This window comes from Motacilla alba, chromosome 5, assembly GCF_015832195.1.
Source record: "Motacilla alba alba isolate MOTALB_02 chromosome 5, Motacilla_alba_V1.0_pri, whole genome shotgun sequence".
NCBI classification, from domain to species: Eukaryota; Metazoa; Chordata; class Aves; order Passeriformes; family Motacillidae; genus Motacilla; species Motacilla alba.
Genome location: NC_052020.1, coordinates 16,448,042 through 16,473,499, shown reverse-complemented (window position 1 = coordinate 16,473,499; position 25,458 = coordinate 16,448,042). Strand labels below are relative to the sequence as shown.

Below are 25,458 nucleotides of genomic sequence, written 5' to 3'. Positions count from 1 at the left end.
ACTGGTCACGTAAACAAGAAGCCATTTGCCTTTTCTATGTACAGATGAATTTATATTCATTATGAGTACTGGCACAGAATAAAACAATGTTCTATGGGCAGGAAATGCAGTATTTTCTTTTCTCCTGGTTTGCTGAAGCATAAAGATACAGATTTAGAGTGTGTAAACAGCTTACTACTGATTAGGAAGATGTAACTTTATTAAACATCCTGGACATTTTGACAGAGAACATGTTTCAAACTATAGCAAGCCAAAATGTTGACTTAAGTACCCCAGCATTGCCATAGCAAGCTTACACTGATTTCAATCCAGAAATCAAATCCAGATAACACTCCGTAAAGAAACTATTTTTAATTCATTTTATAGCACTAAATATGTGAGGCTCTGATCTCTTTAGAGCTAAACAGAAGTGGAAATAGGGGCTCAACTGGAAAAAATGGAAAGAAAATTACATCATTCAATTCAGCAACACCTGAAGGGAATATTGTATTATACGCCCCTATTCTTTCACAGAAATATTTTAAAATGTATAATTGCAGGGTAGGATTTTGGTAAGAACCCAAGGGAGTTAGGTTATGGCTGTGATCCCATTTTACAATTACAACACCTTCCTGAATTTGTGTCCTTCTCCTGCTTCAGCAGAAATGATAAACACAAGCAGACATTGTTAAACTGAATCTTACAGACATGTAGAAGGTAAAACTCCTCCATTTTACCCAAAGAAATTCCTTTCTGCCTCTCCACACATCCTAGTTTTTGTGGGTTTTTTGCTTCTTACTCCTGAGGCTCCCCCACTCCAAATTATATCTCCCAGGTCCCCCTGGCTAAATCCCCCACTGAGCAGCAGCCTTCATTCCATTCTTTATGATGGAGATTTTTTAAATCCATCAGCTACCTGCACTCTGGAAAACTGAGAGGAGGCTAAAGCTGAGGGTGAATTGAGGAAAAATGATGTATATACCAAGTGCTGGACTGGAAATTGTTTTTGCCAAACCTAGCAGTTTAAAAGAATTGTTTCAGTAACTTTGAATAGTTTTGTCCATCTTTTACTATTAAAGTTAGATCTATTGACCTAGGAAATAGACAGAAATCTGCCCGGAGCAACTCATCCTACCTCCAATGTCAAGCTAAAAAAGATAAAGTGACAAGAAGTAGAAATACTGTCTGCGCTTATTGTACTATGCATTTGTTCCTGCTTTTGAAATGATTGACCAGTAAAACTGCAAAAAGTCAAAAGGAAAAAAAGGTCTGTTAAACCTTTACTGGCAAGCCTTATACCCTTGATTCATTGCCTGTTTCACTAATTTGTATTTCTCATAACTCTGTGGATGTGAACGGAATTAAACAAGAATGATTCCGAAACAATGTAATCATGATCACAAACTATAATCAATCTTTTTAGTCCTAGAAAGCTGCTATGAGACTGGCTGGCTGGCTGGCTGGCTCCTGATGTTTTCTATGAGAAGGCAAAACCAGAGAACTGAAAAGTCCATTCTAAGGTTTAAGGCCATCTCTTAACAAATGCAGGATAGGTGTGGGTGAATCTTTCCCAGCTGGGTGCCTAATGCCTGGCAGTGCCATACAGAGGGGTTTCCATGGCATACACTCAGAGGGGCCACATGAGACTGCAGCACCCTTCAAGATTATTATTTTGTTCTTTTTACAAGAAGATTAGCTGCCCCAATAAGCATGGAGGGACTTCTTGATGCTGGGTCCCCACATATTAAATATTCCACAAACTTCAGAAATCAGTGGGTTTTTTTGCCAAGGAGTTGCCTGGCATCAACTATAGTACTGAAAAACTTGGAACAGTTACTTGCCATCCATCTGCATAACTATAAAGCAATACCAAATTAAATTTGTTCCAGGACCTGCTATTTGTGGAGGAGGAGTTGCATTTTATTTGCAATCATTTCTTTACTAGATAGAATTTGAAAATGTACATACGTAAATGTATTTACTCCTCCCAAAATGCAAATAATGGCCAGTTTCTGAGGAAGGAAGAGCATCCTCTGTTTACCTGTTCAATAGCTAAAATCCCCCAAACCTCACCTTTCTACACTCTCTGAATCAATCTGGGACTGAAGCCAAAGTCACCTACTATATAAGAGCGACAAAGTACAGATGAACTGCAGTCCTGATCAAGTTTAGACCCAACATCCTTGTGCCAAACTCCACTCAAGATGGGGTTTGGCAGGGGGATATTGCTACCAGAATGGGCTTTCCTGTTAGCAGTTTGCTGTATCCATCAAACAGGTAAGAAATTTTCTTTTTTATTGGGAAAAGAAAAAGTATTCTCTTTAGACCTAGTAATACATTTTAAACAACTATACTAATTGATTCATATAAGAGGTGGCTGATTTCTTCATATATTTTCATTTTAAATGTCTGTCTATTAACTGGACCAATTTAATATTGACTAAACTTCTATATATAACTACATATGGAAAGTATCTTGAAGATCAAATAAAAAAAAACTCCTATTCTTGTCTTAAAATTTCAGATTTTCAGTGTCCCATATGCCTTAAAAAAGCTTTTTATTCCTGTTGCATTTTGTATTGGAATTCATTATGAATGTTATGGTTCTTATGAAATCTAAACCACTACATTTTCCAACTTGCTAGATTAGACCACTGATCAATCTTTTTCAATATTTTGTCACCTGTCAGAGGCTAACACCAGATTTCCCAACATTTCTTGCAACTTCTTTTGCAAAAGAAACCAGGAGGGAATATTCATATATTTTCATGAATTTTCATTAACTAATTGTGCAGTAACTAATTTATAATACCCTATGCAAAATATTTATATAAATTACAGATACAGAGTATGAGCAGGACAGGGAGATTTATGTGAGACCACAATCCATTATTTTGGATGGGGTTTTTTAACCCGCCAGTATTATATGCATCAGAGCTGGTCTTGGCAGTTTTTATTAATATGAGTAACCCTGTTAAGTTGATGGAACCAAGCAAATTTGAGCTACTTGCAGGAGTACAAACTTGATAAGTCAGTCCTGTTCATGTACAGTAATTTCTGGCCTGTCAGCTGACATTTTAAAATCTGCAGATTGCCTAGGTAAATTTATCTTGCATATAATTTTCAAAACATTGAGAAGTGCAAATATAATTTAAGGCTGCTTTATAGTTTGTGAAATAAACACTAAATCACTGTCCAGTTGGTCTTTATTGTGCTTGAAAACACAACGGTCTCGTTGAGTATAAACTTCTGTTTGGAGTTATGCAGCGTTGGTCAGAAGTGTTTGCAGCCATTCATGGAACAAGAAAGTTACTTCTCCTGTGCAGTGCTAATCTGATAAACTGCTTTGACAAATGAGTGGTGATTAGACAGTGCCCAGAAAACACCTCTTTATTTGAAACACACCCTGTGGGAAATATTTTCCGATACCTGGACTAAAGAATAATGGTGCCATCCCATGCCATCTCCGCAAACACTGTGTGACTGCCCTTATATTTCATGTCAAATGTTAACTTTTATAAACTGGTGACAATAATAATTACCAGCTGGGTATATACTTTGCAGGATGCATCCAAATATTCTTAATCATTAGGTTATTTTCCAAATTATCAAATAGTAAATTTCTTACAACCGAGAAACACTTATTTTTATAACAGTAAACAATGTGGCATTGTGTAATTGCTAAACAAACCGCTGCAGGTAGAATTTCCTTGGGAATGATGTGTTTGCTAAGTAAACAAAAGCTCCTGCTGTTTCCTTGAGAAAAATTAACAGAACAAAATACATATATAGATCTATTTTGCTCTGTTACAAAGGTTCCCACACTAGAATAAACAAACCTTCTGTGATTCTATGCCTGCTGAGATTCCTATGGATGTGTAATGTAAAAGCAAACTTCAGCCTATTATGTAGAGTTAAATAAGTATTTCTCTTACCTGATCTGTATAAATTTTTTCACCAATTATATTTTCATCAATTATAACCAGTATAAATTATAATGATGTGAATACATTTACCTAATGTTATTATCTATGGTACTTAAAGATGAGCAGGAAATGGAAAATGGTTAAACTCTGTCCCACGTTACTTCTTTGCACATCACTAGTGGTCAAGCACAAAGTTAAATGAGAAAAGAATTAAAAGCTTAGAGCTGAAAGAAACTGCATACACTGCAGCAACTTCTAGCTATGGTGGGGTTGCCCAGAACCCTCTGCTCCAAAGCCAGTAATCTCTTGGGGTTCTCTTTGTGAACTCTTCTCACCTATTATATAAGGGAAAAAGGGGGCTTAATTTAGGGCAAACTCCACAGGCAGTTCTGATTTGACTGAGAAATTCTCTAGACATCTACAGTGCTCATTCATATAATCCAGGTAAGGATTCAGATATCAGTCATTTCATCACCTAAATCCTGTGAGGATTTAGACTTGGCAGGTTAAAGGTACCTATTAGTCAATCTGTTACAAGCACAGTTATCACATCCTGACTGCATTCAGTCCTTCACAAAATAAAGTTGTAGCCCTTCAACTTTTACGGGAAATGCCTGATATATTTACTTATAAAATCCAAGACCTTAGAACGTCAAACCAAGAGGTCAGGGTCAGTCTTTTTCTAGGAATCAAAGCATTCCCGAGAATATTTGTCATCTCTCAAAAGACTTTGCTTCAGGTGTTGTAGCAAGAACCCTTGGTTAAATAGCATTATAGCATGATGCTTAAGGTTTTCTGCAGAGAAGATGTGATTTTGAACAATCTTTGAGTAGATGGGTAGAACAGGAAAACTGATTCATCGGGTTACTTCTGAGTTACTGCTCAGGCTTTGGCCCTTGTACTGACCCTCAGAGGTACCTCCTTGAACCCAGCAGTAAAGCAAATCTAGATCCATGATGGAGGCTTCCCATCTGCTCCCTGGGAAAAGGCCCTATGCTTAGACACTAGAGAAACTGTCATAAATATCTGCAGCCAGTATTGGATGAAGCTTGAAGCCCCTTGATTCTTTTAACCACTTCCATGCCTTTTCTTGTAACCTAGCTTCTACAAAACAATTTTAATAAATGACTCACCTGCATTTTGTGAATTCCTCCTGTATTGTTTCACATATTACTGAGATCTAGTGCAGCAGTGAAATAAGGGGTGTTGTCCAGTCATTAGAATCTCTTGCAATGAGTTTTGAGAGAAACACAGAAAGCAGATACATGTTATTTGGATTACAATATGTTGTAAAGCATATTACAAAATACAGATGTTATTTGGATTAGAAACTTTGAGTATTTGTAATAGAATGTCTCTTTCTGTAATTACATTTTAGCTTTCTTGAGAAGCCTGTTTCATTTTCTCTGATAAGATAAAGGAGACTCTCCCCTTCGTTTTACGGAGTTGTATCTGGCTCCTTTGACCCTAGCTAAATGCTTTGCTTTAGAAGTTCAGGATATTATTCTTAATATGCTTTTCATAATTTTTTCATAGGAGGTCAGATTGGAATCCAAATAGGAAGTCGGTTCTCTGGAGGTCTTCTACAGAAACAGAATGGTACATTTATTTATACTGTATATTTGTATTTATTTGCTACATCCATACTGAATAATAAAAATGCCTTCAAAAAAACCCCTCCTTAGCATATTGTCAGTAGTGCCAGGTGAAAAGAAATGTGTATTAACATCTCTAAAAAGAGTAATATATTTACTAGACACCAGTTACTAAGTACACACACACATATTACATAGTATGGTTATATTTGTATAATCATAGTTAACTAAGAAAACAGATGTGTTTGTAGAAGCTGTATGCATATCTGCATGAGCATGTACATATAAAACCAAAGTGAAGCTTGGTTCCTTTTAAAAAAAGGAGGTGAGACCACTTTGCCTGCTGTGAAATCAGTGGCCATTGTTGGGAAACCAAGAAGTCAAGCCATCCTTGCTGACTTTTACCATGTAATGATTTGTGTCTGTCCTGCACAACCAAGGTGTGGCCATTTTGAAGAGTTTTCAGCCCCTTGATAGAAAAATATAAAACAGAGAAAAGGTGATAATTAAGGTTTTTATTCCCTCCTTAGAAAGAGGAGGTGTAATGAGAAGGCAACTTTGCTTCTGTAGCAGTAAGAGGTTAATTTAGTACAGCTCAGCTCTTTGTATTGTTTCATGTCTCTGAAGAATTCCAATATTCTAATGAAGCACAGTTTCATAAAAGGGTCAAAGTTAACATGTAAAAAATGCAGATCATCACAGCTGAAAGCAATTTCTTATGACTTAAGGATCCCGAGTTAAAATTTTACTATCTACTTTTCACCTGTGTAAAATAAGACAGGCTTAACATTGTTTCCTTGGGTCTGGCATATTAACTCTCTAGTCCTTCTTGAGTCTATCCTACATGCAAATTTAGGTATTGTTATGCTAGTTTTTGATTTCTTTCCTATTTCTTTTCTAGCTTCTCTCAGAATTTCAGCTAACTTGAACATCTTCCCACCACTGCTGACAAATCTAGCAATAACACGTAAGTAAAGGAAATTAAATGTATTCAGTAAGTGTTCAGTTTTAGGGAGTATAGACAAAAGACTTTAATATACATGGGGAAAGGTACTGATAAAGGAAGCCATGGGTAATTCGGAAGAGAAACATGTTGATTAGAAATAAACTGTTTCTTAGTTGAAATGAAGGTGACTAGTTAAGCTCTAGCTGAACATAACTGTAACCATTTGTAGGGTATGTGAGTATGAATGAATATGATATGAATGATGAATACACAGCTGTATAGTGGTTAGATAGAAAACAACAAATGGAGGTAGGCAGGCAAAAAATATTTACTGAGAAATTGAAGCTTTAGACAAGTTGATTTTCCCCATGTGGAGCCTGGGGATTTTAAGTAGTTTTTAACAGCCAGTCTTAATTCACAGCTGCTAATCCTGCTCACAATGGCCGTGTGTGCAGCACATGGGGCAACTTCCACTTCAAGACCTTCGACGGAGACATATTCACCTTCCCTGGGCTCTGTAATTACGTTTTTGCCTCCCACTGCAACGCTCCCTATGAGGATTTCAACATCCAGATTAGGCGTGAAGTGGTGGCAAACACTCCAACAATCAACCGCATCACCATGAAACTCGAAGGTGTTGTTGCCGAACTAACAAAGGATGCTGTCATGGTCGATGGCAACAGGTAAATTCACTCATAACACTTCTTTGGCATCCACAGGCTTTTTTTCCCCAATCCTGCCAAGTACTTTGGTGTGTTTTGGGAGGAAACATTTATGTATTCTTTAATAGATCCGAAAATTTTGCCAACATAAGTAATGAATAAAATGCTGTTAATTCCTCTCACAGAAAATAAATCCTTCCCTTAAGGATTGCCTCAAAAATAAAATTTGGATGAAATGTTCTGAGAAGCTGGATCCAAATTCAGATCCATATTTGATAACGCTGGACCATCTAATTTTGTAATTGCTTTTCTTTCCCAAAAAATACACTACTTTAGAATTCCTACAGATGGCAGATACCCCAAGACTTTCCCTTCTTCTCATCAAACATTTGGATCAGAAGCTAACTAGCATTCTTTCTGCCTTTTTCCAGAGTTCAGCTGCCATATAGTCAATCTGGTATTACGATAGAGAAGAGCAGCATTTATGTGAAAGTTGGCAGCAAAATCGGTGTTGTGTTATTGTGGAATGAAAAGGACAGCATTCTGGTAAGAACTGCTCCCGGACCTGTTTACCCCCTCAGAGAACAGAGCTAATCTTTGATTAGGCCTAGCTCTACCTGTTTAGGGGGTGCTACTGCCTTCTTATCTCACACTGTTGAGCAATTCTTTCTCAGTAAAGATAGGCTTGTATCCTGGCAGTCTTAAAGAAAATTACATGGATTTATGCCTAGTGGATGGCAGACATCTGCTTAAAACAGGAGGAAAAATCACTTTCAGTGTATCATTAGCTATTGGTATTGTTATAGGGCCTAATTACCCCTTCAGATATATATTTTAGTTGAATTTCACTCTCCTATGCCTTCATTTTTTTCTGTGGATTTGATTTTCTTCCTGAAGAATCAATAGAAAGTGGCTAAGAACAGTATAGATAGTACAGTGAAATTTGAAGTCTGTGTCAATAGTATCAATAGCTTGGACTCTGCAATCAAATCTAAGTTGAGTCTTTATCCTGCATGTTGGAATTAAACTGCTAAATAAAATTCCATAGATCTGACAAGAAATACTAAGAGACAGCCAGTGCAACTGTTTTCTTGGTCTTGAATTTACTTAAGAATATTTATACTAATATATATCACTTACTATTCATCATTTTAGCTGGAATTGAGTGAGAAATATACCAATCAGACTTGTGGACTTTGTGGTGACTTCAACGGCTTTCCCATATACAATGAGTTCATTTCAAACAGTAAGTATTTTAAATTTAAAAAAAAAAAAGGTTTATGTGATCTCCAACAGGCTGACATCATCTTCATTCCTCTTTCCCATCCTGCCGAATGGTTTACCCATAAGATATGATTCAATCTCTATTTAAAAATATGTAGTAGAGAGATCAGAATATGAAGGTTAATGCTGTGAGTGTAAATATAGTACTGATGCTAACAACTGATTGCATATCTCTTGGTTCACTGCTGTAAACCATGCTGGTAAAACTAATCAGGCAACTCCATAAAAATGAGCAGATTTTCACTAATAAGATAATGAAGTATAGAAATAAATTCAATAAAACAAAAGGCAATTATATTTTCTAGACAGTACATTTCTAGTTTCATTTTTGTCTCAAAATCAGTATAACCACGTTTCCCTGCTGATTTGCATACTCTTTGTGAGATCTTATCTTTTTAACTATTCCCAGCTTGAACATTTTCCTAAATCTTGTCTTACAACAATCTCCATTGTCCAAATTCCCTTGTAGATCATTTTTTCCTCTGCCCTGAATGGGCTCAATGTAATCTGAAAAGGGTTTGTTATTTTTCTGGGAGAAATCTTAATGTGCATCTAGATGTAATAGGCTGAGAATTGTTTTCCAATGTTTGATTTTTCCAGGGTGCTGTACAAAGTAAATTGGGGTAGTGATGTAGTGCTTCCTTTGGAAGGGGTGATGATCACATTTAAAGGCTTAAGGGAGCTAACTGTCTTGGCCAGCCTTGACCCAAATTCTTGAGAGAAAAAAAAGAAAACAGGCAGTTGCTTTGAACAAAAAACTCTGATCTTCATTATTAAACTTCTTTTCTACAGATATTAAAATGACTGCCTTGCAGTTTGGGAATCTGCAGAAAATGGACGGGCCAACAGAACACTGTGAAGACTCCACTTCTATCCCAACATATAACTGCCCTGATAATCTTGTAAGGATCTTTTGGCTATCCTTTTATTTTTCTTTCAAATTTATCCGTTCCCTTCTACAACTTCATACGGGTCAATAGGAAAAGCCCTCAGGCAACAACAACTTAAAGAGAGCTATGAGATTACATTACATAATAATTACGAAAAAAACCACTCCCCTCCCCCCCAACTTCTTTCTACTTACTGAGACTTGTCTATTTTTTTCCTCCAAAGGATGACATATGCGAGAAAACATTGACCAGCTCTGCATTTGCAGACTGTAATGACCTAGTTGATGTTAAAGACTACATTAAGGCTTGCCAAGATGACTTGTGCCGCTCTGCAGAATCTAAAAACAGCTCATGCATCTGTGACACCTTTGCTGAGTACTCCCGGCAGTGTGCTCATGCTGGTGGGCAGCCCCTGGACTGGAGAACTTCAAAACTGTGTCGTGAGTATCACTGGAGACAGCCTTACTTCATGCTCAGTAACTAACAAACAACAAGCTCTCGAATAATGCTGAGGATGCAGGTGGAGTTACAGCCTGTTCAAGATTGAATCCTTTAGAAAATTCTGATGTCTAAGTTCCAGCATGAAGACTTCAGCAAAACAGCTAAGGATTTTAATGCAAGCTAAATTAAACACTACCAAAACACTAACATGGATGCTCTAATGAGAGTCAAAGTGTAATTTAATCAATTTAATGAACAGTGAAGGAAGCAAATAAAGGAGAAACAAGAAGGAAGAATGAGGCATACTTGCTTGCTTGTCTGTATTCCTGTTTCTTTTCCTTACGATGGCTCTAGCATTTGTTGTTCTCAATTAATTGATTGGATCTTCATAGGTGTATGTCTGACTAATCACCTATTTATCGCTTGCTTGACAGTGATGAGTTTGTATTGATTAAACATATACTTGATTATGGGGTAGCTGTTGATACTGTCACCAGCATTTGCTCCAAAACAAAAGCCCATGAGGTGCTATTTGTCCTTCTGATGGTATCTCAAAATGTAAATATACTAAAGCTTTAGGAATTTAGGATTAAATTTAGGAATCCTCCTAAATTTAGGAATTTAGTCTTACATTTCACTAGCAGTACAGGTATTCATAGGAAAGGGAGCCTTCAGTAGAAGCAGACCTTGCTGGCTTTCTGAGGTTGTTACCTTGCTGTCCCCAGAAATCCAGTCAGAGCCAGTTCAGCACCAGAGTCATGGAATGCACATCTCAACTGTAAAATAAGAATTTAGGTGGCTAAACTTGCAAATTTTGTGAGCTAATGGTGAATTGCAGTTTGGTGTGTTGTTTTGTTGTTTTTTTTTTAATCTAGCTTAAAAACTAAAATGGATATAAATATTTACATGTATAGAGAACTAGAAATACTTTTGACTGAAAAAAACCCTCTTCCTTTAAATTTCAGCCAAGAAGTGTCCCTACAACATGCAGTACCAGGAGTGCAACTCCCCCTGTACTGATACATGCTCGAATCCTGAACGATCTCTGTTTTGTGAAGAACACTGCATTGATGGCTGTTTCTGCCCCCCAGGCAAGTCCTTAAGTACTCACATCCCTGATCTCAAAGAACAAGAGCTTACCTGTAGGTTCCATGGCATTTAAGCCTCATATAGTTGTATTTTTCACAGCTGCAAGTGGCAAGCATTTGTCATGTCAGCTAAGAAAAGATGTCTGAATTAATTGTCAATACATGTGCAATATGCAGAAAGCAGGAAAAAAGAACAGCAAAGAGATCAAGATCAATCTTTCAACCAGCCACCTCTGCTACAAGTCCCTCTTTCTGAGCAGGTGGAATTTAAGAATACAAAGGTTGAATCCTTCCCTCAGCAAACTGACATAATCCTGCTGTCCTCAGCATTGGTGTATCCACTCATAACTGCAGGTTCTTGCTAAGAAAATATTTAGGATTTGTAACAAATAAAATGGTGTATAGCAAATGCCTCTTTAATTGATCAATGTTTTGACTTTTTTCTTTTTTTTTTTTTTTTTCTTTTTTTAAATCTAGGGACTGTATTTGATGACATCAACAATTCTGGCTGCATTCCCCAGCAGGAGTGCTCCTGTATTTACAATGGCAAAACCTATGCTACAGGAGCTTCTTTCTCAGAGCCATGCCAGACCTGGTAACCTTTGTTACTTTTCTAACTCACTATTTCCTCTCATATATTTAATGTTTTTAAGTTTATTATATGCAATTGCACCATTGGTGATTGATATGTGTATGTAACTGACTGCTACATTTTCAAAGCACCCCTAAAGAATATTATTTGTTTTGTTTAGCAACAGCCATAACTAGCTTTGCACTCTATCTCATGGTGATCAAAGCAAGGATTTACAATGTTTAGATTTCTCACCAGTCAATTAAAATGCTTCCTCTTTGTTTATTTTGTTCAAACATTTGGAATTCTCTGAGGGGAATGAAGTTGTAGTCATTAATGTATTTGCAAATATTTATTTTCTCTGGAGAAAGCAAGGGATGACACAATATAAGCTCAATTTCACAATTATTAATCCTGTACCTGCGCTCTACCACATCAGCTTTGAAAATAGACACAATCTGCATCAGGAGCAGATGTGGAGTTACCTTTTCTTATTTGTTAGTTTATGATACATTTGTATTACAAAAAAAAAAAACAAACCCTAAAAACAAAACACCCAGAAGATATTTTAATTTGGTGTGCTTTATGTTACCTGAAAAAATGCACACAATTATTTATCCAAAACCTGTTTTGGAGAGTTCACCTGTCCAAAGAAGGAAAACAATTTGATAAACAAGGAGAATGGTTACCAGAGAAATTGATTTTAATATGTTGCATCCCTAGTTCACCACATTTTGGAAACTCTTAAACCACAGCTTGAAGGGAAAAGCAGCAGCAAAGCAGCTGCACCTAACAGCACTGTATGTCCTCTTGTTCTGGACCACTCTTACTGATTTTACCTAATTTTATTTTTCCAGTACCTGTAACGGAGGCCAGTGGAGCTGCCAAGACAAGTCATGCCCAGGAACATGCTCTGTAGTGGGAGGGTCCCACATTTCCACATATGATAAGAAGCACTATGATCACCACGGAGACTGCACCTACGTCCTCTCTAAGGTGGGACTCAGAGGATACTTCTAGGTCATAAAGCCTTATAGATTTATAGAAAGAAAATATGTATGATAAAACATCTTTTATCAGAAATTTTTGTCTAGCATTGATACCAGCCACAGAAAGATGACAGTTACAATAGAATTGAATCAAACATTAGAAGTTGTCATGAATGAAAGCACCAAATATTAATATGGATCTCCATATTGACATCCATATATATAATCAATAAAATCCAGATTCTACATTTCTTGTTCCTAATAATTCAAACAAGGAAAAATTGAATTTTCAGCCAAGGAAGCTCTGGAATTTGCTACAGCCTGATCTTCTCCACGAAAAGAAATACTTTTTCAGAATTGAGAGGAAACTTTATAGGGAAAACTTCTGTAATTAGTCTTCTGTGAAATAACTTGAATTTTTTTTTTCAGGACTGTAAAGGTGAAAAATTTACCATCCTGGCAGAACTACGCAAGTGTGGCCTGACCGACACCGAGACCTGCCTAAAGTCAGTGACCCTCAACATGAATAAAGGACAAACTGTAAGAATGCAAAATAAGCACAATAAAACTACGGGGAGAAAAGAAACTAGGGCTTAATCAGTCAGGCAGCTGCATTTCTTTGTCAGGTTTTCAGCATATGTATGATGAGTAGATGATATTTTTAATCAAGCGAAAAGAAGTGAATTTTGTTATGAAAATCAGATCAGCCATAAATTTGGCTTTGTGGAATTTCATTAAGAAACATATTGTACTCACAAAGCAGAAAAAAGCTACTGTCTCTGCCAATTAGATGGGAAAAGACCATAAGCTTCAAGGTTAGTAATTGTGATTACAACAGTTAGTGATGTAATTAATCACTAAGATGTGTTCAAAGAAAACAAGATGATGTAATCTCTTAAAAAGCTGAGAAAGTCCCTTTAAAAGTAATTATTTTCTGGCAGGGAAAATTAGTAAAGTGTACAAAGTAGAAATAAGGGGGAGGTGAAATTACAATGATCTACCTTTTTATTGAATATTGATTTAATTCATATCACTGGGGTTCTCTTCATTATTACTCTTTGGACTATAGTTATTTTTCACACATGCTTGGCACGCCAGAAGGCCAGCCTGGGCTACACCCAAAGCAGTGTGGCCAGCAGGGTGAGGAAGGGGATTCTTCCCCTCTATCTTGCTCTGCTAAGACCCCCCTGGAGTTCTGCATCCAGCTCTGGGCTCCCCAGCATAAGAAGAACGTGGACCTGTGGGAGGAGGTGCAGAAGAGGCCACAGATGAACACAGGGCTGGAGCACCTCTCCTATCAGGAAAGATTTGAGAGAGTTGGGGTTGATCAGCCTTGGAGAAGGGAAAGCTCTGGAGAGACTTTCAGTCCCTAAAATGAGAGCCCAAAATGGGACTACAAGAAAGCTGGATGGGGACTTTTAGTAGGGCAGAAAGAGATAGGAGAAGGGGGAATGGCTTCAAACTGAAAGAGGGCAGGTTTAGATTAGATATTGGGAAGAAATTCTTTACCATGAGGGTGGTGAAACACTGGGACTGGCTGCTGAGAGAATCTGTGGATGTGCCATGCCTGTAAGTGTTCAGACCGGGTTGGATGGGGCTTTGAGCAACCTGGCCTAGTGGAAGGTGTCCCACAGCAGGGGGGTTGGAACTGCATGACCTTTAAAATTCCCTCCCCAGCCAAACCATTCTAAGATTCACAGAGCTGCTTTTTGTTCCTCTTCCTTATCAGATCGTGGAGGTCAAACCTGATGGCGGTGTGTTTGTGAACTCCATCTACACCCAGCTGCCCATGTCAGCAGGTAGTTTTTTTCTCTAACAGTGAATGACACAATTGCTTTTGAAGTAAAGTGGGATGTTTGGTGTCACAGAGAACTGCAGGACAAGTACATGCAAGGGTTCAAACAGTAGCAAACAGAATTTACAGTCTCCTGATTTGATTACTCAGATTTACTTCCTTCTCACTGCACAAAAGTGAAGGCAGAAGACATCTCTTTACCTCTTTTACCTCTTTTTTTGTTACTACCCCTGGGCTCACATCTGCTTAGAAAGAAATTTTGTTTTTCTTTCGATAACTAAGGATTCCATGTGGTATCTCTGACCTCCAGATCTTTATTTCACTTCTGAATTTGAAAATATGCAGTAGAAATTAAAAAATAACAGTGTTATGTTTTCAGCATTTGGCCTTGCTCAGAAAGTGACCGTTTTGTTTCTCATGTGTAGCTAACGTCACCATGTTCAGACCTTCCTCATTCTTCATGATCATGGACACAAGCTTTGGCATCCAGGTTGAAGTGCAGTTCACACCCATGATGCAAGTGTTTGTGCGTCTGGATGCTTCTTTCAAAAACCAGACTTGTGGTAAGTGAATGAAATAAAGGACTCCTTGATCAATGTATTTTTCTCGTAGTCAGAGCAGTATAAACTTTTCACTGCTTTTCAACAGGTCTCTGTGGAAATTTCAATAACATCCAAACTGATGACTTCAAGGTCATAAGTGGAATAATTGAAGGAACAGCATCAGCATTTGCTAATACATGGAAAACTCAGGCTTCATGCCCTAATATCCAGCAGAGTTTTGAGAATCCTTGTGCACTCAGCATTGATAATGGTGAGTGCTTCTTAGAATCTCTTCTGGTTTATTTTTCTCTTTTTTCCTCTCTCTAAGGAAAACACATCTGTTGGAAAGCAAAGATAAGAAAATAAAGACTTAAATATTTGATAAAAGCTTACATCTGAAATCAGAAACAAATATTCAAAATGAATGCACTGAAGATAACTAACAGTGTAAAAAAAGAGTGACAGAAGCATAAGTGAAGCAAACTGCAAGGTCCCTGAAAATAGGGTAGATATCCAAGCTGGCAGCTTGGTGTCAGAGAAATGGATTGCTAGAGTATCTTTGGAAACCTTTAATGCATCTCCTTCAGCAAGTCCTCTTTGGATTTAGGAACCATGACCCACAAGCTGAGCAAAAAGAGAAAAAAAAAGACAGGAGAAGAAGAGATTTAATGGAATGTCAGAACTGTCTGCATAGGCCAGGGCAGCATGGGTTTGTGACTAATGAAGTACAAAGAGTAATGTGCATTTTTATTGTGTCTTCATTTCACAGAAAAATACGCTCAGCACTGGTGTGGACTGCTCACTGACAGCACAGGACCTTTTGCTGCTTGTCACTATGCAGTGAATCCTGCTGTTTACCACACGGTACTTTGCCTGACTGCTTTTCCCTTTGGAAACAATAGAAATAGGAGCTGTTCCAGACGTGTCTTAGGCAATGCCCGTATCCCCATTGCTGTGCTGCAGTACTTCCTTCTTTCAACATGTGTTTCTCTTTGTGTTGTAACATTATTTTGGTTGTCAGTCGAAATAAGATCCTGACTTGTTTGCCGATGAAAAGGTGGCTATTTGATAAAAAGGCAGCTATTTACTCCCGGATGGTTTTACACATAAGCCAGATAGTGTATTTAAAGGCATGTCAAATGCTTGTTTGAATACCAGTCAATTGTTACCTTATTAGCCTGGCATCTCATTAATAACTGCTTGGAACAGACAGCCCATTACCTAATTACCATTACTCTGCTATCAACGTGTTGCAAACCACTCTTCTCACTAGGAGTCACGCAGGTGTTGACACTGGTGAAATGGGGTGTCTGGGCTGCGTGTTGTGAATAGAGTTTTGGATGCTATTGTACAGCATATCCACTAATAAGGTTCAAAGGACCAAGAAGCTGCAAAATGTATAACAGACTTTAAGACCACTATTTCCTAATTATAACTGCAGTAATTGACAGAATTTTCATTACCTGCATTTTCCCCTGCCAGGAACCTTAGACAAAGACTAGAAAGTGATAAAGCTGTGTTACTGTTGTCTAGGAGTGAGCATATCTAAAGAAAGATTAAGGAATAAGACTTGAAAGATGAAGTTCACTGGTTTTTTTAAGACTGACAATATTACTAGTGCTGAGACCTTATTTTTCTCTCCATTCTTAGAACTGCATGTTTGACACATGTAACTGTGAAAATAGTGAGGACTGTCTGTGTGCAGCTCTGTCTGCCTATGTGAGAGCCTGTGCTGCAAAAGGAATCCAGCTGCGGGAATGGAGGACTGATGTCTGCAGTAAGTACTCTCCACATTTCCTAAGAACACACATCAATAAAAATTGCTGATCAGAGATTATTTTCTACTCATTTCTAGACAAATCAGTAAGTGATGAGGAAGGGATTTTGCTAAGTGCACTCCTGGAAGTAATTCTCTGCTGTCCCCTTAGAATCAATCCATTGCTGGCAAGAGTGAATATTAATAGAAGGGATATATGGTCTGATTATGAAAGGAACTGTTTTTATGGGAGTGCATCCACCTGTTTCAGTGCAACTTAGGGTTTCACTACAGCTTTACAAGTATCACAAATTATTGCAGAGGTAATGTGTTATATTAGAATAACAGTACTAGTAATACTGACCAGAACACTTGCAAATTCATGTCTTTGAAGCTGCATTCTGGGTTCTGCTCACTCAGTATGTCTGCTTTCAGCATGCCAGATGACATTCAGGAAGATATCTTGTCTCATTATTCAAGAAGTTTAGGCATCTTAGCAATGAATGGCAGCACCAAATGAAAGTTTCCTTCTGAACTTCCATTTGAAAAATCTTTTCTTTGCACACATAATTTACTCCACATGTACAATAGCTTTTCAGATCAAACTCTGAAATTATTCAGAAATAAATTTACATTAAATATGCAACATAAGCAGAGGTGTATTGTTTCCATGTTATTTCTACTGCCTATGATTTTTCTTTTTTCACATGAGAACTTACCATCTGGAATTAACAATCTATTTTATTTTCCTCTCTCAAGCAAAATACACCACCTCATGTCCCAAGTCCCTGAGCTACAGCTACACCATCTCTTCGTGTCAACCCACCTGCCGCTCTCTGAGTGAGCCTGATGTCACTTGCAACATCAAGTTTGTCCCAGTTGATGGCTGCACCTGCGTAAATGGAACCTACATGGATGAGAGTGGCAAATGTGTGCCCGCTAATGAATGCCCCTGCTACTACAAAGGATCTCCTATACCATTTGGAGAAGTGGTCCATGAAAATGGGCGTGTATGGTAAGTAATCTTTTCTAAAACATTCAAATTATGTGTATTTTCTCATTAAAGTCTGGAATGTGTAAGATAGTTTCACCCTGAATTTCAAAAGAATGCTCTCTCTTCAATTTCTTCAACTTTTAAGTTCTTTTAACTTTATTTTCAAGTTTTACAAATGGTACATATTCCTCTGAGTTGCAGGATAGGGACAGAGAGCAGAATGGAGCCACTACAATGAAAAGTGAAATGGTTAACGACCTGTTATACCTTTTAAATACACACAGTCCTATGGGGCCAGATGGGGTCCACCCAAGGGCACTGAGGAAGCTGCTGGAAATGTTCACAGAGGCTCTTTCAATCATTTGTCAGCAGTCTGGTTAACCTTGGAGGTCCTGGTTGACTGGAGGTCAGCAAATGTGATGCCCATTTACAGTGTGGGCCAGATGAAGGATTTGGTGAACTACAGCCCTGTCAGCCTGACCTTGGTGCCAGGGAAGGACACAGAGCAGATTGTACTGAGTGGCACATACAGGGCAAACAGGGGATCAGGCCCAGCCAGCATGGGTTTGGGAAAGGCAGCTCCTACTTGACCAACATGATCTTCTATGACAAGGTGACCTGCTTAGTGGATGAGGGAAAGGCTGTGGATGTTGTCTGCCTGGACTTTTGTAAAGCCTTTGACATTATCTGGTATGTGGTCCTGGTGAGGCTGCACCTCGAATCCTGAGTTCAGTTTTGAGTCTCTCACAACAAGAAACTCCATCATCAAAATGCCTATGTTCAGAGAAGGGCAGCAGAGCTGGTCTGGAGCACAGGTATTATGAGGAGCAGCTGAACGACCTGAGGTTGTTTAACCTGGAGAAAAGGAGGCTCAGTGAAGACACACTCACTAAAGCTGCCTAAAAGGAGGTTGTGGTGAGGTGTGGGTCAGCCTCTTCTCTTAAGTACCAAGTGATAGGATGGGAGGAAATGGCGTCAAGTTGCACCAGGGGATGCTTTGATTGGATGTTAAGAAAAATTTCTGTACTGAAATGGTTGTCAAGCACTGGAACAGGTTGCCCAGGGAACTGGTTGAGTCGCTATCCCTGCAATTATTTAAAAGCCATGGAGATATGGCACTTAGGGACATGGTTTTGTGGTGGACTTGGGTTAATGGTTGGACTCGAGGATCTTAAGGGTCTTTTCCGTCCTAAAGGCTTCTATGATTCTGTAATATTTCTGGATTGATAGGGCAATTGTACTTTGGTGCATTTTTTATTTAATTCCATAATCTTTCAAGTATAAAATTACAACAACATCAACAAGAGGAGATCTTATGAGAATGTAAGTAACAAGCAATGACATATATGCATTACAACCTATGAATTTTCCTGCTAAGCAACAATGGGTATCATATGAAAGCAGCATGTGTAGGGGTATTGAGAGAAATTTTTTCCTGAGACTGCAAAACAGGTTTTTGGAATTACTTTGAAAATTCAGAAACCTGACAAGGGATAAGTAGCTCTCAATCTCAATATTTTGTTTGAGAGGGGATAATAAAATAGATTGTTTTTCCCTCTCTCATAGCACTTGTGTCCAGGGAAGACTGAATTGCATTGGAGCACCAAATCCAACTTCAGGTGAAAATAATCTTCCACTTACTTTTTTCTCTTTACCAGATTTTGCACAGAATAGTTCACAGAATTGATTCTTCTTAATGGATTTTTAATAGGAGCATTTCTCACTTAGTCATAGTGCTACAGTTATCATAAAAGGCAGGAGTGAACTAGATTAATCATAAAACCTCTTTTTACAGAAAGACTTTTTTATTCTGATATATTTTGTGGGTTTGGTTTTGTTTTTTTTTTGGGGGGGGTGGAATCCAGTACTCTGTAGCGAATCTAATCAGCAGGTTGAGTAGGGACAATCTCTGCTAACTGAAATAGGGAATTTCCAAAGAACTTATAGATGGTTTAAATGCCTACAGCTGTGGAATAAACCCTGTGCCACTTCTTTCCCTCCTCTAGTCTGTCAATCTCCCATGGTCTACTTTGACTGTAAAAACAACACAGCAGGAACAACTGGAGCAGAATGTCAAAAAAGTTGTCAGACTCTGGATATGCAGTGTGTAAGTATGTCATGGCCCAATGAAATGGTGCTTCCAGGTTTTGTCTGTGCTCTTGCTGCTAAAGTAATTATCTAGTGGATCTACTCCAAACCTACAACACACATACGTTATTCTTGTAGCAAAAGCCCTAAAATGATGTTATGAAGCATTAACAATGGAACCCTTGGATCAAAATATAATATGTAATATCCAAGTTAATTCTTAAGATTAGTGTCTACCTTTCTTCAGCTACTGCAGGTAACAGCAACCAGTAGTGAAAAATCTAGGGCTCTACTGCTTATTTGCCTTCTGTAGGAAAGGCTAAAAATTGGCTAGGAGAAATGATTCTTTCTAATACCATGCTGCATCTAATCATGTTACTCCACTTAAGTTCTTGGTAGCCACATGCCATTTCATGAGTAAGTACCATATAAGATAAATAGATTTCAATATAACTCAGCCAAACTAAAAAAAAATATTACTTGTCTTTCTTTTAAAAGTCCATTCAGTCACAAATCACCCGCTACAAAGTGCAAGAGCCAATGTGTTTTAAATTTCACAAGTTCCAGCAGAACAATCAGGATTGGTATACATAAAACATTTTTCTTTGACAGATTTATATTTTATTAAATCTATGGTTAATAACTTTTTTGTTCCGTTACCCTTTAATTACTTTATAGTTTTCTCCTATTTAGGTTGGACAGCAATAAGACCAAATAAGACACCTTTAATGAGAATTTAATCTTCCTTTTTCTAATGTGATCATTTCACTCTAACATTATGTTTTTCTTTTATCTTTTCCAGTATAGCTCACAATGTACATCTGGCTGCATATGCCCAGATGGGCTTGTGTTAGATGGGAATGGTGGCTGTATTCCTGAAGAAGAATGTCCATGTATTCACAATGAAGCCATGTATCAGCCTGGGGAAAAGATCAACTTCGACTGTAACACCTGGTAAGTATATCTGCAGAAGTAGCATTCCTGGTTCCATCATTTGCTTTTCTAAAGACCTTTTGTAGTAAAAGAGCAAGGTAGGAGTTGAATTGCAAATCTAATCAGTTGTTGGATTTTAGATCTTTTAGTTTTGGATTACACAGTATGAGAAGGTTGCCTTCTGATATCTGCCAGATGGCCAAAGCACAGAATGGGAGAAAACTTTTAGGACTACAGGGTTCATTAAGTACCTGTTTTGCAGTTAAGGTATTCAGGTAGTAGAACAGAATTTCTTTAATTCTTTACATGAAAAATGTAAAAGAATGTTTTATTTCCAGAAAAAATATAGCATTTGGCAGAGATGGGTTGCCAAACAAATATTGATTGTTCAGATATGTCTACACAAAAGAGTAAGTTGTTTTATTATTAAAATATTTAATTCTTTTTTTTTTCTAGCGTATGCAAGAATAGGAAGTGGGAATGTACCAAAGATCAATGTCTGGGCACTTGTGCTGTTTATGGAGATGGTCATTATAATACCTTTGATGACAAAAGGTTCAGCTTCAATGGAAACTGTGAATACACACTAGTCCAGGTACTGATAGCTAGCAGTAGCAAATGAGGGGCAATCTTGATAATATCTGTAAAAATATTATATTTTTAAATGTTATTCTCTACCCAGGACCACTGTGGAAAAAGTGGCACCGTCAATGGAACCTTCAGGGTTGCCACTGAAAATGTTCCCTGTGGCAACACTGGGACAACTTGCTCAAAGTCTATCAAAGTTTTCTTAGAGGTAAGAAAGTTTTGCCTGTAGAGGAATTTTGTTTTGTACCTGCTAAGGCTTAGGAGAAGCCTGGATTTCTATTGCTTCAAAGAATTTGGAGAGTATTTTAAAAAGCAATTCAACTATTAAATTAGGTTTACATCAGATTCAAGTGAAATATTTGGTAGATCTTCCTACCTATTTTTTCTACTTCCCACACTATCTTACATCATCCTTGGGAAAAGTAAAGGTCTAAAGGCAGAAATTTAGCCTGTTGTGTCAGAAGATTCTTTTATTGTAGGCAATGTAGTTCCTCCATGACAGTCAAAAGACATTTTTTTAACCTACCCCATTTAAAATATCTGTTACCACACTTCCAGGAACCTGAGATTTGAATTATATTGCTTTGATTTATTGCATTTTGATTATTTGCTTTCATGATATAAACTATTCATAGTACTCTTAAAAGCAGAAAAACATGTTTGAGAGCACAGCTGCAGCTACTGAGCTCATGTCTCCTTACATTTTCCTCCTGTTTCAGAGCTATGAACTTATCCTCGGTGAAGAGCGTGTCAGTGTTGTAAAGAGAGGACAGAACGACGAGGTGCCATACACAGTCCGCTATATGGGGATGTACCTGGTAATTGAGACCAAAAGTGGACTGATCCTCATGTGGGACAAGAAAACCAGCATCTTCATCAAGCTCAGCCCTGCTTTCAAGGTGCGGAACTAGCAGCTCAATGGCAATTTACTGTCCAGGTTTGATTGGGTGTGAATCTTGTTGAGACCCTGCCAGGATCCCAAATAGTGATGGTGTTGAGCATTCCTGCCATCCATCCCACATTGCTTTCCATTCCTCTGGTACCTCAGGAAGCCATGTCATCATCCTGCTGCCGTTCTGAGCTTGGAAGGCAGCTTTCAGTGCCTATTTGGCCTGACAGAACTTGAGTTGGCAAAACACTATTTTGGACTTGACTTTGTTGAAAGTACAAACTGAACCTTGTTAAAGATTATCAGACTTATTAAAATTACAGAACTACATGTGTATAAATCAACTGCATAGGCTGGATCTGGAAAATAATCCATTGTTTCCAGTTCTCATTGACACACAAATTATCACATTTCAAGAACAAGGAAATGTATAAATGAGTGAAAGCCTCTTTTATGCCACCAAGTATTTGTCAAGCACATAACTACATAGATGATAAGGAAAATTAATTGCAAATTTCATACTCTTTCTCTCAGCTTATGATATATAAGCACTAAAAACTGTAGTAAATACCGAATTTTCTATCTTACTGCATACCACAATGACATTTGAATTAGGTATTTAAACTAAGCATAATTTAGAGCCAACTTCTTTCAGTACCATAAGCTCTTACCCTGCATCACTCACCAGTATTTTTTAAAAATAGTAGTAATATGGAAAGTATGCACCTTAGTTTCATAGAAAAAGCATGTATTGTAGCCTCTCATAGCTGTACAGATCCATACATTCGGAATGAGGGATATTTCTGGATGTGCAAGGAAAATGTCATTTCTTTATATACCTTTGAGCAGACTTAATGGTAAAGACTCAATTAATAGATTAGGTGGCTGAACTGGTAATACTTAATAGTTAGAAGGTTGTTTTTATATGTATAGCTATTGTATAAAACAAGGCTTAAATGAAAAGCTTAATCAGCTGTGAGTCCTCACTTCCTTGTTAAAAATATACCTCAAAGACAGAAGGTTATGACCACAAAGATGGTTTTATTGTTCATATTTAAAAGAAAAAAGTTAAGAATAGTTTCCTTCCAGCCGTAGTGGTCATCCTCTATTCCAGAGTATGAAGATGTTTAGGACTGATAGCATGGAATGCCACCATTCTAAGCAATGGATTTCAAGTATTCTTTCAATCTCAGATTTTGTTTCAAGTTTTCTCACATCCATTATTCTTTTATTTATGCCTTTTGCAGGGCCAGGTCTGTGGTCTCTGTGGAAATTATGATGGCAACAGTGTCAATGACTTTACTACGAGGAGTCAATCTGTAGTAGAGAATGTCCTAGAGTTTGGAAACAGCTGGAAAGTATCCTCTACGTGCCCTGATGCTTCCAGTGTCAAGGACCCATGTTCTACCAATCCTTATCGGAAGTCCTGGTCAGAGAAGCAGTGTAGCATCATCAACAGCAATGTCTTTGCTGCCTGTCACTCTCAGGTATTACCAGGGTAGACATTTACTGTGGGAAAACTAAGTCTGTGGGCTGTTGAAGGTGCTTTTCTCATAGGTTTTAACATGCATGCCTCATTTATTAATATGTTTCGCTTCAGATTGTGCCAGGAAAACTCCAGTCTGAATCGCCCTCAATGGGACTGATTTATAGTTCCTACTTGTAAGCAATAAAAACACATTTAAAAAAGAAAAATAACGACAAAATAATAATAATTTCATCATTAATATGACTTTCCTTGCAACCTGACTTGAATAAAAACTCTCATATACCAGGTAGAGAAGGCAAGCTCAATGAAATAATAACATTGGAATGAAGTATCAGCATAGCCTTCACCTAACACCTAAGTACACCTAAGTACATAACAAATGTTGTCAGGTAACTGTGCAGTTGCCTAATTTTTTTTTTTTTAATAATTAATCTCATCTTGCACCAGGATACAAGTCTAGGTTTCTAAAAATCTGGCAATACATGATTTGGATGTATCATTTGGCATTACCTCAGGTATCTTACAGTGTCTAACAAAAGAAAAAGAAATTACTAATGTAGGCCTTTCCTCTGGGATACTACAATTGTAAGAAAACTATTCTAGCAAAGGTAAGAAATCACTTAGAAGGCAAAATGCATAGTATTCTATTTCTGTTTAATAACAGGTTGAACCAGCAAAATATTACCAAGCATGTGTGACAGATGCTTGTGCCTGTGACACTGGAGGAGACTGTGATTGTTTTTGTACAGCAGTAGCTGCCTATGCTCAAGCATGTAGTGAAGTTGGTGTATGCGTAGCCTGGAGAAGCCCAACAATTTGTCGTAAGTTTTATGTCCTAAACACTTCTGAAAGTGTAGCTAAGTGTACAGTATCTTACATATGTGCATTAATTTCTATCTCACTGTGTCAATTTTTCATGCTTAAGCTATTTGCTGTTTTTCTTTCTTTCCCTGAATATGTTCAATTTTCTGTTTCTCCTCAGCACTGTTCTGTGATTACTACAATCAGCAAGGAGAATGTGAATGGCACTATAAGCCTTGTGGTGCTTCCTGTATGAAGACCTGCAAGAACCCAAGTGGAAAATGCCTCAATGACCTGCCAGGTTTAGAAGGTAAAAATAACTGCACGTACCTCCTAGTGGGTACATATTTTTTTAATATGTATTACATATTTTTTAATATGTATTACATATTTTTACATATCCTAGTGGGTGCTATTTTTTTAATGGTCTTTCCTCCATCAGCTGCATTTGCACAATTGAATTTTCTCTAATATCATTACATCCACATGAATGGAGTCAGAGTATGGAAACTGGAGTAAAAAAGATCTCTAGGACTAAGTTCTTATGGATGGGCTCTGCAGATGCTAGTAACTCTGCAGTACTTCCTAGAGCTATTGCAAAACATAAAGTAAAAACATGATGACTATTTAAAACAAGACCTGCAAATGCATTCGACGCAAATGAAACCTTTGCTGGCTGTATCTCATTCTTACCTTTTCCACCCTCAGGCTGCTACCCTAACTGCCCACCAGACAAGCCATATTTTCATGAGGATCAGATGAAGTGTGTTAGTCTCTGTGACTGTTATGATGATGAAGATGGAAAGATATATAAGCGGGATGAATGTAATATATGGTAAGACTTAACATACCAACCTCATCATATACAAGGAAAAAAAGATCAAAACTCCAGGGGGAAGTTGTATGTTCCTGTAACGTGCAGGATCAGTTCATGTTACCTGTGATGAAATAATGCCTTATGCTATAATGCCAGTTTTCCTACTACATTAATAAGAAGGTTTTACATGATTTTATGTTTTAATGAATTTATTTCTGATTATATTGTAAATCCTCAGCATTAAGATACATCAAGAACAAGAAGTCTTTTATGACTAGGCTATCTTTATTTCACATTCCTGTGGCAGGAAGAATGTTGTGCCATGAGTAAAGATATTTATTAGTGGCCTGCTTCCAAGGATTTTGTAACATACTTGCATCATTTGAGCATTTAGA

At 37.6% G+C, this 25,458-nt stretch overlaps 1 protein-coding gene across 1 annotated transcript in view; it reads left to right on the top strand.

Annotated features, from left to right (window-relative positions):
• The first annotated feature begins 1,801 nt into the window (after window positions 1-1,801).
• The window catches only part of LOC119701416 (mucin-5AC-like), a 45,660-nt gene continuing 22,003 nt past the window's right edge, over window positions 1,802-25,458 (top strand). The window contains 28 exon segments of the mRNA XM_038138064.1: window positions 1,802-2,256; window positions 5,442-5,504; window positions 6,402-6,467; window positions 6,868-7,129; window positions 7,540-7,654; window positions 8,264-8,354; window positions 9,185-9,294; window positions 9,506-9,722; window positions 10,689-10,814; window positions 11,289-11,406; window positions 12,240-12,378; window positions 12,801-12,911; window positions 14,101-14,170; window positions 14,592-14,729; window positions 14,815-14,979; window positions 15,478-15,572; window positions 16,359-16,485; window positions 17,224-17,479; window positions 19,025-19,077; window positions 19,465-19,565; window positions 20,349-20,500; window positions 20,936-21,074; window positions 21,162-21,275; window positions 21,787-21,966; window positions 23,204-23,443; window positions 24,110-24,266; window positions 24,428-24,556; window positions 24,955-25,081. Of these exon segments, the coding sequence (XP_037993992.1) occupies window positions 2,184-2,256; window positions 5,442-5,504; window positions 6,402-6,467; window positions 6,868-7,129; window positions 7,540-7,654; window positions 8,264-8,354; window positions 9,185-9,294; window positions 9,506-9,722; window positions 10,689-10,814; window positions 11,289-11,406; window positions 12,240-12,378; window positions 12,801-12,911; window positions 14,101-14,170; window positions 14,592-14,729; window positions 14,815-14,979; window positions 15,478-15,572; window positions 16,359-16,485; window positions 17,224-17,479; window positions 19,025-19,077; window positions 19,465-19,565; window positions 20,349-20,500; window positions 20,936-21,074; window positions 21,162-21,275; window positions 21,787-21,966; window positions 23,204-23,443; window positions 24,110-24,266; window positions 24,428-24,556; window positions 24,955-25,081 (3,734 nt within the window). The 5' untranslated portion in view covers window positions 1,802-2,183.